The sequence below is a fragment of the Argentina silus genome (genome assembly GCF_951799395.1).
Source record: "Argentina silus genome assembly, chromosome: 22".
Taxonomy (NCBI): domain Eukaryota; kingdom Metazoa; phylum Chordata; class Actinopteri; order Argentiniformes; family Argentinidae; genus Argentina; species Argentina silus.
Window position 1 is genome coordinate 11,611,594 of NC_139676.1, and position 17,233 is coordinate 11,628,826.

General features: G+C 44.0%; 3 protein-coding genes across 5 annotated transcripts in view; 2 read left to right on the forward strand and 1 right to left on the reverse strand.

The window, feature by feature from the left end:
- The window catches only part of serhl (serine hydrolase like), a 5,900-nt gene extending 5,013 nt beyond the window's left edge, over positions 1–887 (forward strand). Inside the window, exon 13 of the mRNA XM_083694129.1 lies at positions 244–887. Within this exon, the coding sequence (XP_083550255.1) occupies positions 244–249 (6 nt within the window). The 3' untranslated portion in view covers positions 250–887. The remainder of the gene's footprint in view (positions 1–243) is intronic.
- Positions 1–17,233, reverse strand: part of LOC310821867 (uncharacterized protein) — a 94,571-nt gene that overhangs the window by 1,493 nt on the left and 75,845 nt on the right. The gene's annotated exons all lie outside the window — the stretch shown is intronic.
- On the forward strand, positions 6,832–16,378 carry septin3 (septin 3). 3 transcript variants are annotated; one of them, XM_083694126.1, is made up of 10 exons: positions 6,832–6,844; positions 9,777–10,010; positions 10,379–10,507; positions 11,241–11,322; positions 11,620–11,757; positions 12,450–12,567; positions 13,007–13,102; positions 13,987–14,083; positions 14,285–14,336; positions 14,575–16,378. In XM_083694126.1, exons 2-10 carry the CDS (start codon positions 9,779–9,781, stop codon positions 14,702–14,704), a joined length of 1,074 nt encoding a protein of 357 aa, XP_083550252.1. In that variant the 5' UTR covers positions 6,832–6,844; positions 9,777–9,778; the 3' UTR covers positions 14,705–16,378. The 3 variants fall into 3 exon arrangements, with proteins under 3 accessions (XP_083550252.1, XP_083550251.1, XP_083550253.1); XM_083694125.1 differs by lacking the exon at positions 6,832–6,844 and adding an exon at positions 8,116–8,204; XM_083694127.1 differs by lacking the exon at positions 6,832–6,844 and adding an exon at positions 8,842–8,925.

Sequence of the window (17,233 nt, forward strand, 5' to 3'; positions counted from 1 at the left end):
CAGTTCTTGTAATTATACTATACAGAGTGTTCTGTGCCTTTAATTAGACTGTAGTATTCATGGTGTCATCCATACATTCAGACACTCAGGTGTCATCCATACATTCAGACACTCAGGTGTCATCCATACATTCAGACACTCGGGTGTCATCCATACATTCAGCCAGAGAATTACTTACTTACTGTACGGCCCATCGCCCCAAGAGCAGCATAGCGAACTCGAACCTTTTCTATTTTACTCTAGGAGTAGCCGATGTTTTTGTGTTCGGCTTCGCTGTCCTGTCTCCATGTGGTCTTTGGGCGTCCTCTCCTTCTAGAGGGTTCTACAGAATTGCTGCTCATGTACAAGTAGACAAACGGTGCATTCACATATTTGAAACCCTGGTGTTTATGTTGTATTGTACTGCACTGTACTTTTGAGTTGTAGCCTAATATACTTGACTCACACTTGACTCACATTATTGTAATCCATTGCTGTATGTCCTTTCTTGGTAACACTTTACATCGATGTGACTTATAACCAGTTTATTATTCAATCATTTGCAAACATTAATTTACCTGATTGCAAGCTCCGCATTTGGCAAGTACCAAGTGAATATCGAACAGTCTAAACTAATGAGTTATATTTGTTTGTAAATGGTTTATAATTTAATAATAAACAGGTTCTAAGTGATTTATTAACTAATTATAAACCCTTTACAAGTGTGACCTTAATGTAAAGTGCTAGCCATTTATTTTTACTTGTATTCTTCATTCATTATTTAATGATTATTACTTTGATGCGATGTCCAGCCATGAACTGCTAACGCCATCTTGTATTTCAAAACAGTCCCTTGCTACAGGTCAGAACTAATTGAAGTGCAATGATATTTTAATAAATGATCAATTGTCAACAGAATGTTTCTAGTGTTTATGTTCGCCATGGGAACCCCACAGGCCCACAGCTGTCATGAGGCCCAGTGACCTGTTAGATTTATGTCATTTTTATATGGTCATTGCAGTAGAGGCTGGTGGAGGTAGAAGTCGGAGGACGGGCTCATTGTAATGCATGGAATGGAATGAGGAATGGTATGTCCTCGTTCCATTCCATCCATTACAATGAGCCCGTCCTCCGATGTCTACCTCCACCAGTCTCCTCTTGGTCATGGCTAGGTAATGATATTTCAGCAAATAGACAAAAAGGTTGTTTCGTACAGTTTGGGAATGAGTAGGTAATTCTTTCTGCTTGTCAGTTTTACTTCAGTCCTTGTCTCAGCTACTGTACATCAAGAGGGAAAAAAATATATTTTTCCTTTGTAGAGGAGAACTTCCATATAAGGAAGGTCTGTTGCTCCAGCCTGAGTGACAAGATGTGAATAAAGGCAGACAGAAATTTACATTTTACATTTATGGCCTTTAGCAGACGCCTTTATCCGAAGCAACTTACAACAAATACATTTGCTTAAGTAGGTGAATCATCTGTCCATCAGTCAGCATAAGAAAAAGTAAGGCAGTCACAATGCTAGAAGAAGGAAGAATTACTTTTTTTTTTTCTTTTTTCTTTTAATTGTTACAGAAGAGAAACTTGCACAGGGGGGTAGTGGGGATGAAGAGGTCTTTAGGAGGGACAGTTAAGATGTAGCCTGAAGAGATGGGTCTTCAATCTACGGCGGAAGAAATATGGCCCTCTTGCTCAGCGTCAGACATCCGCTGTGTGATGGCCTCCGTGTTAAATGAAGTGGAATTGATTTTACGCAGTGCTTTCACGGCGGAGGACGAGCAGAGACATCTGAAGAGCTTGCCCGGAAAAAAAAAGGATTACTGTTATGTAACTCCCCTCCCCTCCCTCTCCCTCCCCCTCCATCCTCCCACCATCACTAGGGCCTGTTGTCATAGCAGCGCCCCCCCCCTTCCCTCCCCTCCCCAAATGTGATGTCAGATCAGTTGGAGCCCGCATGCATGCAGCTCCAGCCTCCCTCATCAGAGAGATCACCTGCCATGCCAAAACCTCATGCCAGAGTCGCGACGTTAGATGTAGGAATTATCTCATTATAGCTTTTTGCGCTCCGTCACTCTTCGTCACATTACATAACCAGCACATCCAGAGGAGGGCAAACGGCACACGCTGTGCAACAGAGACTACAGGTATGTACCGAGTATGAAGATAGATCAAAGTGAGTCTTTTATTCAACGGCGCTGGTTCATTTTCATCGTGACCATGTGGAATTCCGCTCTTGCTGATGTGTGCTATCTTTGTGGTGTCCGTAAATGAACATGGTTTGGTTTGATTTGAGAAATGTCGGGAGATTAAGATTGAGATTGTCTGTCCTTATGGACTACACTGGAGTACAGTACCTTGACATGGATATCAGTAGATCCCTCTTACTCATAGTAGAAACTCCGCTGCTTAGCTTCATATATACAGTACACTTTTATACTGCAGATGCTTGCATAACTTTGTCGATTGATGCCCTCCCCCCCTCTGCCCCCATCAACTCCATCCCCTTTCACCCCTACCCCTCCTCCTGCCTACCCCTCCCCTCCCCTCCCCACACAACAGCATGTCCTGGATGTTCTTAGACTGGTTCGTCCCCGTCTACTTGCTGGTGTCGGTCCTGGTGCTGGCCGGCTTCGGAGCCTGTCTGTACTGCCTGGAGCCTGGTCTCCAGGATGCCCACAAGTGGAGCAATAAGACTGTGAAACACCACCCGCTGGTGGCTAGCGTGAACTGCAGAGATGACGATATCAATGCCCTGATATGACCGCGACCACAATGAGGAGGGAGGAACTGGCTGACCATCTGGACTGGGACTGCTGGGCACATGCAGGTTGACAGCCAACTCCCACCTGAGTGGCTGGAGACATGAGGGAGATGGAGACTGGATACAAAGATGACTTTGGGAGAAAGTGACTTGAATGTTGCCCTTGAATTTGTGTCATAATGTTTGTTAGGGGACAGACACCAAAAGTTGGGTTGTTTACTGCAAACAAAGTAATTGTTTGCGTATTATAGTATGTGCCATTACATTATTTTTTTTACATGTTTTGTGGCCTGACAATCACTTTACATTCTTCATAATAATGGTTATTTCTTCTTTTTTTTTTATATGAATGATTTAAGTGCAATAAGTGAGTATATATGTTAAAACTATTTGGACAATAACAAACCGTAATTCTGGTAACATCAATAAGGCAGCTGCTATTAAAATGTCTCTTGTCTGAAAGTATTAGGGTTTTTATTGATGCCAAAATGTTTTGAATTATGACTTGGGTTACAATATGTGCCAAATACAGGTTATCAGCTAGGTCAAGATGCCAAAATTCTCTGTGATAGACCTAGGGTTAAGAAAAAGTGTGAATATTCTGTTTATTTTGTTCTCAATACTAAATTCATACAAAATAATCAATAAACCATTTTATCATTGCTTCAGAGCTGTTCTGAAATATTTGTGTTGTTTATTGATTCCTTGCCCTGGTAAATGTTTTAAGAGAAACTTCTCACTACTGTATTTCTTATCAATCAAATATAATTCAGACATTATCCACTAAAAAGCATTGCAGCCGACACAGACACACACAGACACGAAGCATTGCAGTCGACACAGACACACACAGACACATTTCGTGTTTCCCATGCAGACAAACAACATAAGGGAAGATGGGAGTGGGTGGGGGAAACAGTGCAGCTATAGAGGAGAGGAATGGAGAGAATGCCACTTTCATACCCACCGCTTCCTACTGACCCTCGCCCTGTCTCTCATTCTCTCTTTCGCTTTCTCACACTCACCGCATATGAACTGAGAGGATAAAGACAGAGCATATTGGACACACTCAGGTCAGTCCCCTCGTCATGTGACATTGTTTGCTATTTAAGATAAGTTTGTCACAGTTTTTTCCACGCTTTTACGTGCAAGTCATTGTGTCTGTTTTGGCGTACGTGCATTACTTAGTTAAATGTTGCTATGAACATTATTTTGACCGTTTGAACTAAACTAAACTATGTTTTTGCCTCCCATTACATCCTTTCCACACTTTCTGTACAGTGCCTACTTGTCCTTTAAACCACCTGGCTTTGCATCTATTCGATTGTTCTGCCCAACCTACCTCATACAATGAGTATTGTTAACCTTGTTTCTTCCTTGACTCCTAAAACACCAGTGTCCCCCAAACTACCCCAGAAACACCTACTAGCCCCAATTCCCCTTCCTCTCCCACTCTCCTCTCCTGTCATCAAAAAGAAACCTATCCAAATCACATCCTTTGATGGCCAGGGACTCGTCTTTGAGAAACTGTCACCCTCTGTCAGGTACAGTCAATGCTCCACGCTTTCAGTATGTACATTTTGTCTTAGTTTGGGTTTTCTTGCTGTGGCAGTACTACCCTATGTTCAGGGTTATCACTGCAGATTAAATGTAAGTGTTGCAACATTGTTTTTATTATTCATTTGTCGATATTACAATAACATTCTTGCAACATTTTATTCACTTTTCATATTTTTCAGTTGAATGGTTTGTAATTAAGAGTTATTTAGTCTGCTCTCTCTTTATCTGCTCTCTTTATTTCTCTGGCTAAATCTACTTTCCACTCCCTTCTCAAATTAATCGCTAATTTCTCCATTTATAGCGTCAACCCTCCGGCTACGATTTATGCTTCTCCATCATCCGTGTCTCTGAGGTCGTTAAAAACCATGGAACCCCCCTCTTCACCCTCCCTCACGTGTCTTCGTTCAGAGAGAGCCGACAGAGACAGATCTTCGTCACTTCCCATCCCGAAGACCAAACCCAGCATCTCCCCAACGCTTGTTATCCCCCAGCCTAAACCTCGCGTGTCCCCAACATTTCTCATCCCAACACCCAAACCCACCGTCTCCCCAACGCTTCCCATTCCGAAGCCCAGGCGGAGCCCGTCTCCGACCCTCCTCGCCCCGCAGCCTAAGCCCAGAGTCTCTCCGACGCTTCTCATCCCCACAACTAAACGCAGCGTCTCTCCGACCCTTCCTATTCCAAGACCTAGACCGAGCCTGTCTCCGACTCTCCAGTGTGAGACATTGCCACTGGAGAGCCAAGGAACCAAACCAAGCTCTCCTGCAGCCAGAGAAAGAAGGGCCCGGTCAATCCCGATCTCCAACGCCAAGGGTCAATCTGAGCATGGCCAACCAGGTTCCCCTAAACCAGCAGTCCGTGACGTTCTTGACCAAGAAATTTTGGTGAACTTTACTCAGCCAGGGTTGGTGAGGCCAGTGCCAAAATATTATTGTAGAGGTGTATTGCCAAGTATGTATGTTGATTCATATGCTCAAACGAAAAGGGGACCTCAGAAATCTCCGGCCTATGATAAGAAAAGCAAGTATCAGGACCCTGACTTATTGCAGGCCAGGCTAGGGTTAAGAAAAACTGGGAAGCTAACTAAATCAAGGCCAAGGCTTTCTCTGTGTAAGGATGGAATTACCAGTGAATTAAGGCCTAATGAACAAGGATCCCCATCAACCATTTCTCTGTCTGAGGGCGTGACAGCCAGGCAAAATTCAGTCTCAATCGGAAAAGTGCCAATTATTGTTGTAAAAGATTCTCAATCAGTTAATTTTAATTTTAGCTTGATTAAAAAAGGTGGGCGGGGCTCCCAGTGTAGCCTCAAATATCCAAAGACAGTTGAACCCATAGAACACCCGCAGTCTCAGTCCACCAGTGTCCATACTGGTCGACTGTCTGTCAGCCAATCAGAGCACTTTAAAACTGCATCGCCACCCTTGACTCCCAAGAAACTGTCATACAAAGAACAACGTCCAAGCCAATCAACACTTGAAGGGGTTAAAGAAACCAAGGGAGACGGCCCCATCCTCATTCCTAGGACAAAGAAGGCATCAATTAACATAAAGGTCATTGACACAAAGGAGCCCCGTGTGGCGGAGTCTACAAAGACAGTCTCTGAGGCTTCATTTCAGCCTTTAACCCGAGCTGATCCTATTAGACATGATAGGGATCTCCCGAAGCCTAGACGTTGGGCTAGACCTCAGAGACCAAGTCCACAGATAGACACACAAACCATTGAGTCATTTCACGGGAAGAGCCCGAATCAATCTAATTCTAAGCGGTCAGAGAGCTGCATTTCGATGGGTAATTGCATTTCAAAAGATGTCCGTCAAAGACCGGACACTCTTCTGTCTGATGTGAAAAAGCCAGACAACTCCCAGGCATGCCTGGTGGCACCACAAACACAGGGGGCTTCCCTCACACCCACTACCCAGCCGGCTGCCCTCGACCATGGGACTGCTAAACAAGGACAGAGCCTACATTTGGAGCAGAGCCAAATGACCCATTGTGGCCCAGTAGCTGCAGAATCTACCAATCCCTCTTCAGTTGAATATGTGATGCAACATGGAACAGTTACGAAAACGTTAAGGCCGTCACAGAGGCACCCTTTAAATCCTGACCAATCCGCTGGAGGCCTACAAATGGTAAAGGGATGCAGCGACGACAAAAGACTAAAAACAGACCATCCGGAACCAATCCAAACAGGTCCACAACCACCACCACCTCCACCACCACCACCACCACCACCACCACCACCTGACCGCGGGGGCCCCACAAACCCACCGGAATATTCCCCAAAAGAATGGACTGTGCGCTGGCTTCTGTCCATGGAGCCCAACCAACCCAACGTCACATCACACGTTGGCTCCGGTCCAAGTGGGGTCTTTGAACAGCCACCCCAGCCCCGGAGTATAGAAGGCCACAGATCCGATGACATGGCTTTTTCTCAATCCCATGGACTGAATCCTCCTATTTCAAGCCGGATCACTGTCGCTGAAGAGGCCGAGAGATTACGTGACGTCACCATGCGTCATCCTGGGATATATGTGTTAGCGGGTGAGTAGAGAGAGGCAGTCTTCATTGATGCTCATGCACCTGATAATGTACATTTACATTTACATGTACATTTACATTTACATTTACATTTACATTTGCATTTTTGACATTTACAAGTCAAAGTCAAAGTCAAAGTGGCTTTATTGTCAATTCTTCACATGTCAAGACATACAAAGGAATCGAGAGGACGTTTCTCACTCTCCCACGGTGAGACAGATAAAGTGCCCAGGCACAACAGATAAGACAAGACATACTAAAAGTGAAACATTCAATGACAGACAATAAAATAATTTAAACAGTGCAAAAAGAACAGTCAGTAAAGACAGTTAATACAGTAAATAGCAAATGCTGGTAATACTAATAGTGCAATAGATCGGTAGATTGTCCAGAGTAGTGTTTTTAGGGGGGGGGGGGGGGGGGGGCTGAAGGGTTGGGGGGGGGGGGCTGAAGGGTTGGGGGGGGGGGTTTCAGCTTCCTGGCAGCCTGGAGGATGTGGCTGGGGGGGGTGAGGGGAGAGAATTTAGCTTCCTAACAGCTTGGGGTATGAAGCTTGTCATGAGTCTGGTGGTGTGGGCATGGAGGCTCCTATACCTTCTTCCAGAAGGAAGGAGGCTGAACAGTCTGTGTGCGGGGTGGCTTGCATCGCTCAAAATCGAGGTAGCTTTTCGGGTGAGGCGGGTGGAGTAGGTGTCTTGCAGGGAAGGGAGTGGGGCACCAATGATCTTACCAGCTGTGTTCACTATGCGTTGCAGTGCTTTCCTGCTGTGTTCGGTGCAGCTACCGCCCCACACAGTGATGCAGCTGAACAGGATGCTTTCAATGGTGCCCCGGTATAAAAGCAGACGCTTTTATCCAAAGTGGCTTACAACAAATACATTTGTCTAAAGTAAGCGAATCATCTATACATCAATCATCATAAGAAAAAATCGATGCTAGGATCAAGTGCCATTGGCAGTCACAATGCTAGAAGAAGGAAGGATTACTTTTTTTTTTTTTTTAATTAACAGTAGAGGAACTGTACAGAGGGGTAGAGGGGTTTTTGTACAGTGTTTGTGCAGGGATTTTTGGTTTTATTCAGTGCTATCATATGACACTGAAATAGGAGGGAGATGAGAGAGAGAAAGAGAGAGACAGACTGCTAGAGGCAGAGAGGGCAGGAGGGGGGTAATTGAGATGTAGGTTCTTATCAGTGGAGTAACAGACATGACCGTATGGAGGAGATAAAACAAAGTTAGAGGGAACAGTGTGGTAAAGACGCAAAAAGAAACCCCAAAAAGCTGCACAACGTAGAGACAGAGCCAACAAACGCATGCACAAAGAGAGCGAGAGAACGTAACCGCAGGCAACAAAGGCCAGATATGTGAGTACTGTATTATTTCACCATTGAATGTGTGAATGCATGCTCAACCTTTCAGCTGGTGGTGTGCTGATGAATTTTGCATGATGAATTTTGTGGTAGGTTTTGGTCTACTTGCTCTTTTCAGGTGGTGAAATAAATGCTATGTAGTTTATGATGGCAGAATCATTCAATCATTAATCATTCAATTACGTATTTATAGACTTGCCATTAATTGTATAATTGCTTGTGACATAAACATCGATTGCTCTCATTATCTTTACTTATGAAAGAATACATATGAAAGAAATTATGAAGCTCAATTTCAAACTACATCATGGATAAACATGATTGTCCGCATCAATAAACAAATTTGAGCGTCAACAGTTTGATCGAAGTAACCTTTGATCGATATTGTGTCCCAGGAATTCGCCAAAATGCAAAAGGTGATGCCTAACATATTCCCCAGGGAGAAACTTACGTTTGAGCATGCGTGCTGCATCTCCTCGCTCTCTCTCCTCTTGTCGCCTTGGTAACGCAAAAGGGGGGCCCTCGACCAGAGTAGCAGAGAGGGAAGGAGGGAAAGAGGTACCCACCAGACAAATCACATGACCCGTCTCCTACATCTCTGCCTCCCTGTGTTGGACATCCATCGTTTGTTCTTGAACATTGGATCGGAAGACCGGTCGTGAGATAGCGCTCCTTCGCCCAAAACAATTCGGCGATTAAATCTAAACAGGAATTGGTAAGTCGCGCAGCAGTCAACAGTCATCACAGCTGACCGATAAGGACGGCTAGCTAGCTAGCGCTAGCACAATTGAAACGGCATGGATGGAGAAGACAATAGGTCGGTAACGTTTTGGTTGTTACCATCGGCTCTTGTGTGGACAGTTTTGTAAACAGCGTTATTGTTTAGGATATATTCGATGGAGGTAAGGATTTATTTTTCCAGCCCGTACTCAGTCCGTTACTATTAGGACATTTAGGAAGGGTCAGCCGCAACGAAACAGCCATCTGCTTGTAGGGCACATGAGACATAACCTAATTGTTGCCACCTGAAGGCACACAGATTAAGATAATTATCCTTTATCACATTATCTTTCAGATTTGTATCTGTGTCACAGATCTGAGACTTGATTTAGATCATGTTGATTAGGCCTACATTTATAATTTGGCAAATTTCGTTTATTTTGTTATTTTTTGTTAATTTGTCTGGGTATGTGGGTGTGTGTGTGTATATGTGAAAGAGAGTGTGAGAGAGAGAGAGAGAGAAAACGAGAGAACGAGAGAGAGAATGAGAAAAAGAGAGCAAACAAGAGTATGGTTATTCAGTGGTGTTCTGAATCAAGCTGAAGGTCCTGCTCTTCCGACCTGGATGATGAGTGTCAACACATGAGCTCAAAACACTACATGCGTATGCCCCAGAGCGTCCTAGACAGCGACTGCACAGGCTGGACAGCCACATAATACATCGCCATATGTCTGATACCATTACCATCTGACTAGCAGTTGTGCACCATTGTCGGCTGTAGACCCGGCCAGCCTCCTACTGTATATCTTGGCATCATGAGAAATGAAAACATATTTTCCCCACAGACATGTCCGACGTTGTTCCCGCTGAAGTGAGACCTAAGCCTGCTGTCCCTGCCAAGCCCCAGCATGTGGGGGTTCCCTCCCCGGTGGGACATGCCCCGCAGGGGTTAGGGGCTGGGGGTCAGGGGTTGGGCGGCGGATCGACACTGCTCGGATACATTGGCATTGACACCATCATTGAGCAGATGAGGAAGAAGACCATGAAGACTGGTTTTGACTTCAATATCATGATCGTGGGTGAGTGAAGAGTCATTGTGTTCTGTTTGTTTCTGTGCTGTGCCCTAGGCCTGTCATTGGCTGTCTTTGTGAAGAGCACGTACACAGGCGATGTCGCGAGGGTGTGGTCTAAGCTTATTCAAAAACACACAGATTAAGACACATAATGAATTTATTATTTTTTATTTATTACGACTTGATATAGTGGTTATACTCTGTCATCGTCTCCCTTGTTCTTTCTTGCTCGCTGTACATGCCTCCAACCCATTTCCCTCCCTCTCTCTCTCTCTCTCTCTCTCTCCCCTTCTCCTCCCCTCCCCTCCCCTCCCCTCCCTTCCCTCCTCCCCCCCCTCTCTCCCCTCCCCTCCCTCCTCCCTCTCTCCCCTCAGGTCACAGTGGCCTGGGGAAGTCGACGCTGGTGAACACGCTGTTCAAGTCCCAGGTCAGCAGGAGAAGCTCAGGATGGAGCCGCGATGAGAAGATTCCCAAGACGGTGGAGATCAAGGCGGTCTCCCATGGTGAGAGAGAAGGAGAGAGTGATCCCCACGGAAGACAATGCTCTCTATCGACTCCGGTTATAAGTTATTAATAAGTGTGTGTATTGTCTCCCACTCCCTCACCCTATAGCCTTCGATGAGAATGACTGTTCTCGTATTGCATTTCTGTGCAGACAGAAAGAGTCGCCACAACACTTTCCTTTTTGAAGGAAATCTTACAGAACGCATCTATTGTTAGGATGATTTGGTCGAAATGAGGACAAGTTTAGATCTGCCATTTGCTTCGTTCGACGGTTTGGCTCACTCTCAGAGGCAGATTCCCCCGAGGGTTTCCTTGTTGGTATATCTCAATGATGACATTTATACAGGCAAGTACAGACTGTAGATTCTGTTCACTGCAGTGGTATAAGTGTTGCAGCAGGCTCCATGTACAATGCTTCTGGCATCATGTGACCCTGACAGAATATGCCCTGATGTTCAACAGACTGGCACAGCTGGCATGTACTGTAGCATCTCATGCAGATACAGAGCCAATCAGATCACACCTTTCATCAGTCCCTAGCCTATCAGATCATTCCTCTCTTCTCTCCTTCACATTCTGGCCAAAACACTGCAAAAAACACAAAAATCAAATGTCACAGAAATCAAACTCAGTCTCTCAGACATCAAAACATGTTTTGTGCATATTCCATACACTTCTGTAACACCTGGATTTAGCTGAATCTTTTAGTAAAATGTTTTTTTTTTTTTGCAGTGATTGAGGAGGGTGGGGTGAAGATGAAGTTGACAGTGATCGACACGCCAGGCTTCGGGGACCAAATCAACAATGAAAACTGGCGAGTGATGTCAACATTTCTGCTCCTCCAAACGGCTGTTCTGGCTGTGTGCTTACACATTATGTTTTTAGTTGGGTCACTTCATTATGCACATGGTTAAGCTCAAACCACACAGATGATTCAGATGGAAATGGAACTGTCGAACTAGAACATGTATTTACAAACATTTTCTCTATCCCTCCATAATCACAGCTGCCCACCACTGCTAAAAATATATGATCACATCACCCCTGTTCAATGCCTTGCATACATCTTTTTTATGTCTTAACACACTCGCCTTGTTCTATGTGTCTCCAGCTGGGAGCCGATCTCCAAGTACATCAATGAGCAGTACGAGAAGTTCCTGAAGGAGGAGGTCAATATCGCTCGAAAGAAGCGCATCCCAGACACCAGAGTCCACTGCTGCCTCTACTTTATCTCCCCGACTGGACACTCGTGAGTTGAATGTTTTTAAAAAAATGCTTAATTTGGACATACAAATATGGGAACAATCTCATTATACAGGATGTGTCCTTGAATGGGTCCTGTGCACATGCGCACACGCACACACGCACTGTGTGGGTATACAGTGTCTCTCCTGAGTTTACTTCCAACTGCTCACACATTTAATTCAGATTCAAACACGGCTTTGAGCTACTGTATATATACTGGATGAAGCCAAGAGCTCATCTGAACTGTGAAATTGCCCTTTACATGAACCGGCACACACAGAGTCTTGTGTATTACAGCCTGTGTGCCAGGGTTTTGTTGCTGGGATCATTGTGACTAACACAGGATGTTACCAGATCCGTCACCTACCCCCAAGGACCTCCGTCAGAAATTGGGACAAAACTGTTGTCTGCTGCTATAAAAAAAAGCCTCTTTGTGTCCTTACTACAGGGCCTGGTCGCTGAGAATGACAAGAAACCTCATACAATAGTGACATGCAATAATGAAACCCTTTTGCATTTGTCTCCGTCTCTCTCTCTCTCTCTCTTTCTGTCTCTCTCTCCATCTCCATCTCTCTCTCTCTCTCTCTCTCTCTCCCCCTCCCTCTCTCTCTCTCTCTCTCTCTCTCTCTCTCCCCCTCCCTCTCTCTCTCTCTCTCTCCCTCTCTCTCTCTCTCTCTCTCTCTCTCTCCCTCTCAGGCTTCGGCAGCTGGACATTGAGTTCATGAAGCACCTGAGTCGCGTGGTCAACATCATCCCTGTCATCGCCAAGTCTGACACGATGACCCCCGACGAGAAGACCGAGTTCAAACAGAGGGTGAGATGACTGATCTTAAACCTTGACCTATGACCTCTCTCAAGGCATGAATGGTACTATAGGTGCATGAGGATGTAAATGGTTTTGGACAAAGGCATTTTTTCTATCGCACATGTTCTACCGTAATGTTTCTATTAGCTGCACCTATATGTGAGGAGAAAGAGAGAGAGAGCAAACAAAAGAAAGATTGATGATCATAGACAAAATATAGGTTGAGATGTGGCATCGCTCCATGCTTTGAGAACATTACAGCAGTGGTTCACCTCTATGTGAGGGTTTAACTTGTGATGATTGTGATATGTGGTTTTCTCACCATGCTCAGTGGTAAGTTACTAACTAACTTTGCTCTGGACAAAAGAGTTTTTTTTTATGACAAAAATGTAATGTTAATGGTCATAGTTTATGTTACATCAGCCAGTTTTTTTCTCTTATCTTGTAGGTGAGGAAGGAGCTGGAGATTTGTGGGATTGAGTTCTATCCACAGAAGGAATTTGACGAGGACATGGAGGACAAGAGTGACAATGACAAAATTAGGGTAAGGGCCTCTGCTCCAGTTTTGAATGTACAACCGTTAATGAAAAATGACACAGAAATGACTCACTTTAACTGTCTCCTTTATACTCCTCTCAAGAGGAATAAAGTGAGCAAAATACAAATCTATACCTCCCCTCGTTTTCTCCCAGTAAGCTTAAATGTCATGGAAAAATGCGGAAATACTGTATTAATACTGTAATTTAGATGTTCTGTAGATATCTGACAATGAGCTAATTGTTTCTTTCCCACTCTCTCACCCATACCACCCTTACCCTCGCCCCCCTCCTCTGAGTAAATAATATGGCCTGCTATAATTACATGAGATCACATTGCATTATGCTAGACAGAGTAGTACTAAACCATCTAGTATAATGCATTGTGATGTCATGTAATTATATAAGCCATTTAGCTGACGCTTTTATCCAAAGCGACTTACATTGCAGTGAGTGCATACATTTTTCAGTATATATGGTCCCAGCGGGAATCGAACCCACAACCCCTAAGCGTTGTTATTGCCATGCGCTACCAACTGAGCCGCCACTTAATTGATCTGGCTCGTAAAAGTTGTACGTTCTCCTCACCTCATTAAACCTGGTTTCTATGATCTGAGCATGTCCACACAAAACGTCAGGGTGTTACCTATCAAATGGCATCCTGGCATCTGATCATCTTATTTGTAATGTTTTTTTATCCGGAAATGTGTCAGGTGAGGCATGGAGTTTAAGAGGTTAAACCTGATTTCACCTACGTTGCTTGCAGGAGGCACGACCTAAGCGTTGTTAGCACCATGCTCTACCACGGAGGACCACTTAATTGATCCGGCTCATAAAAGTTGTATGTTCTCCTCACCCCGCTGACCCTAGTTTCACCTGCGTTGTTTATTAGGAGGCGATGCCCTTTGCTGTGGTTGGCAGCGACAAAGAGTACCAGGTTAACGGCAAACGTGTTCTTGGGAGGAAGACGGCCTGGGGAGTGGTGGAAGGTGAGCTCGTGACCTTCAGTAGATGAATGCCAACCGTGTAATGTTGACCTTCACTGTGAAGGCTGCTGTGTGTGTGCCGCAGAGAATCGATTTAGGTGGTTATAATTGGACTCAGGCTAAGACATAGATACAGTAGGAAGCAAATCTCTGACTTTAATTGCGTGATTAATCCCTCTCTCGCTTGGTTTCCCGATCTTGCAGTTGAAAACCCCAATCACTGCGAATTTGCTCTGCTACGAGATTTCCTGATCAGGTACGGTGATTATCAAAATGTGTCTTGTTATTACCTAAGAATTGAAATGACAGTGATTAACCTACGGCTACAGTATGCTTTAAAACCATATGCATATGAGCGTATGACCGTATGCCAGCATGACACTTTGCTTTCTTCTTTTATGGCGCGAGTCATCTGTGTCCAATGCCACAACCATTGATATGCTAATAGCTAGCTGTGTAAGGCTCTCTCTCTTCCTCTCTGCTTTCCCTCGCAGATCTCACCTCCAGGACCTGAAGGAAGTCACCCACAACATTCACTACGAAACCTACCGCGCCAGGAGGCTCAACGACAACGGAGGTCTGCACCCCATCTCCTCCACTGACACTCTAGAGAGCAACTTGTAATTTATCGTTAGGGAGAAAGAGAGAGAGAGAGAGAGAACCAAAAAAAAAACAAAGAAAAAGAAAGATGATGATGATATATACGATGATGATGAAGTATATGTTGAGATGAGGCATCGCTGCATGCTTTGAGAACATTATAGCTGTGGAATTCATTGTCACTCGAGCATATTAGGAGAACTCTCATTCCAAACACCTACATCTCTCTTTCCACCTCCCCTCCCTAAGACACTCTCACATCCCAGCTCCAGTATACCTGGGAATAACCCTTGACCTTTGGCAAGCTGAAACAAGGTCAATCCCCATAGGAATGATTCATGCGGGGTTCTTCAAATTACACCGAGTTCCCTTTATTCATTAAAAATGGATTTCCTTTTTGCCTGGTCCTCTACTCCTCCTTGTCCTGGCCTAGAAGTACATGTTAAAGTGCCACCATTAGAATTGAGAAACAAACACTTTTGCAAAAGGGGGCTGATTCCTAAGTCCATCACAGTGTCCACATCAGCATTATGTAGCCTGACACTGATAAGCCTTTATTCTGATTTTGCAAAAGCTATTTTGACACGTTGTATTGGTAAGTGACAAAATTGTTTAGTTGGACCAAAATATATTGATATGTCCTTTAATGTTCATGTCAGGTGGCATACAAAGACGTGGGCATTTTAAATATCAGATGTAAAAACTGCCTCTTCAGACTTGTCGTGCCAATAACCTTTGATGCTGAACTTTCTCCTCTCTGCCACTAGGTGGCAGTGCTCCCCTCTGCTTTGCATTTGCTCAGTCACTTCTCTGGGTGGGTTTTGGTTTGGTTAACTTAACTCGTTCCAATAACCACTTCCTCTAGTGGGCCATTTCCAGTACAAGTTTACACAAAGTCCTCCTATAACTTACTATAGAATATTCCAGGGTACCATAGTAACCATTCCAAATGTTAACTGATCAGTTACATGTTAATGTTTACAAAGAGTTTGTTATTGAAATCACCCTGTTACATGCACTGTTTACGATGGAGCACAGTTATTCTAAAAGTACAAACAATTTCATCCAACTTACGTTTATCAATCAATCAATCAATCCACTCTGGATGAAACTGTATCCTGAAGGGGTTTCCCCTCCCTTGCCAACAAACATTTTATACAGTCATACATGTGATGCGCGTGTGTGTGTGTGTGTGAGTGCGACGTGACGACATTTGGTGTCAAATGTGTGGTGTATCAGTAGAGTGGTTTTTGTGCAGTCGTTGTCTTTCAAGGAACAATACCAAACAATACAAAAGAAGACCGTCTTTTCTCACTGTTTCTATTCAGTGTTTTGTAAGTGTGCAGCATGCCCGTAAGAACACATCACTCTGTTCTGTATTATCATGGATGTCTCCAGCTCACATATCAATGCACAGTAACATGAATGCATTAACCATTTATAAATACAGTGTGAACATCAACCAAACCACTAGATACAAAACGGCGCTAATTCCTCCTGTAACTCATATCAGTCCACAGGTATCTCTTTTAAACGTCAGTAGTACTCTCAGCTGTGAATTTTCTTTATAATTTTCTTTAATACCCATTTTTCTTAAAGTTGTTGTGATACACTGAGTATTATATTAGTTATTTATATATTCATGTATTATTTATAGTAATTTATTCTTCATTTAATAAAAAATACTTTCGCCATGTATTTCTCGACTGTTCTTGTTTTTTTCCTCTCCTATCATGTATTTTCCATTAAGTCTATTACCTCAAAGAAAAACTAGAACATCCTAATTATTTATGGGGAACATTGGGAGTAGGAATGTCAGTGTAACTTCCAAAGGACAACATATTTTGATATTCTCTTCTAGCAAAGGCAGGAGTGCCCTCTACTGACCCTGTAACACCATTGCCAGCGGCATCTGGTCACCAGGGAGCAGGGCCATTACTCAATTGCTAGAAACTTGATAACGTGTGTCCTTTCCACCTCCTTCCTACTCAAAGCATTGGAGGAAAAGATCTAGGTTCCTCCCACTTAGATGTTCTCCTTCAATGCCTCTTGAGTACATAGTGAGTGGAGGACGCAAGGAATCGAGTTCCTAACCGTTGAGAAAGGGCCCAGGAGCGGGAATGGATTGGTGCAAGAGCCCACGCTTCAACCATCCTTCTACTTTTAAATCAGTATGGGGAAGTGGACAAGTGCCTTCATACTTCAGGAAAAGAAGCTGGAGAAATGGGACGTTCTGTGCTCCTGTTCAAAGGGCACGGTCATCATTACACTCAGCAGAGTGTGATCAGGCAATCTGAACACTCCTGAAGCTCATTTGCCTAACTTGTCCATCCGTGACGAAAAAAGCTGCTTGACTGGCATATCAATGACTGTCTGTAACAGTGTAAACAGAACAGCACTCACTGGCAGGATATAAGGCTTCAGTTTCTGGTGAGATTGCTACCTCGTTTCTGCTAGAAAACAGGGATAGCCTTTGGTTTGAGGTAATATAACTCAGTTGTTGAAAATAACTACTGTGTTGATTAAATAAAACAGTTACAATTTAAATTATGT

Bases quoted from the DNA above. Each gene is read 5' to 3' on its own strand.
- septin3 (XM_083694126.1), top strand. From the start codon at position 9,779: ATGTCCGACGTTGTTCCCGCTGAAGTGAGACCTAAGCCTGCTGTCCCT. The intron at 10,011-10,378 runs GTGAGTGAAGAG...CTCTCCCCTCAG, and splicing joins CTTCAATATCATGATCGTGG to GTCACAGTGGCCTGGGGAAG. The intron at 14,337-14,574 runs GTACGGTGATTA...TTTCCCTCGCAG, and splicing joins CTACGAGATTTCCTGATCAG to ATCTCACCTCCAGGACCTGA.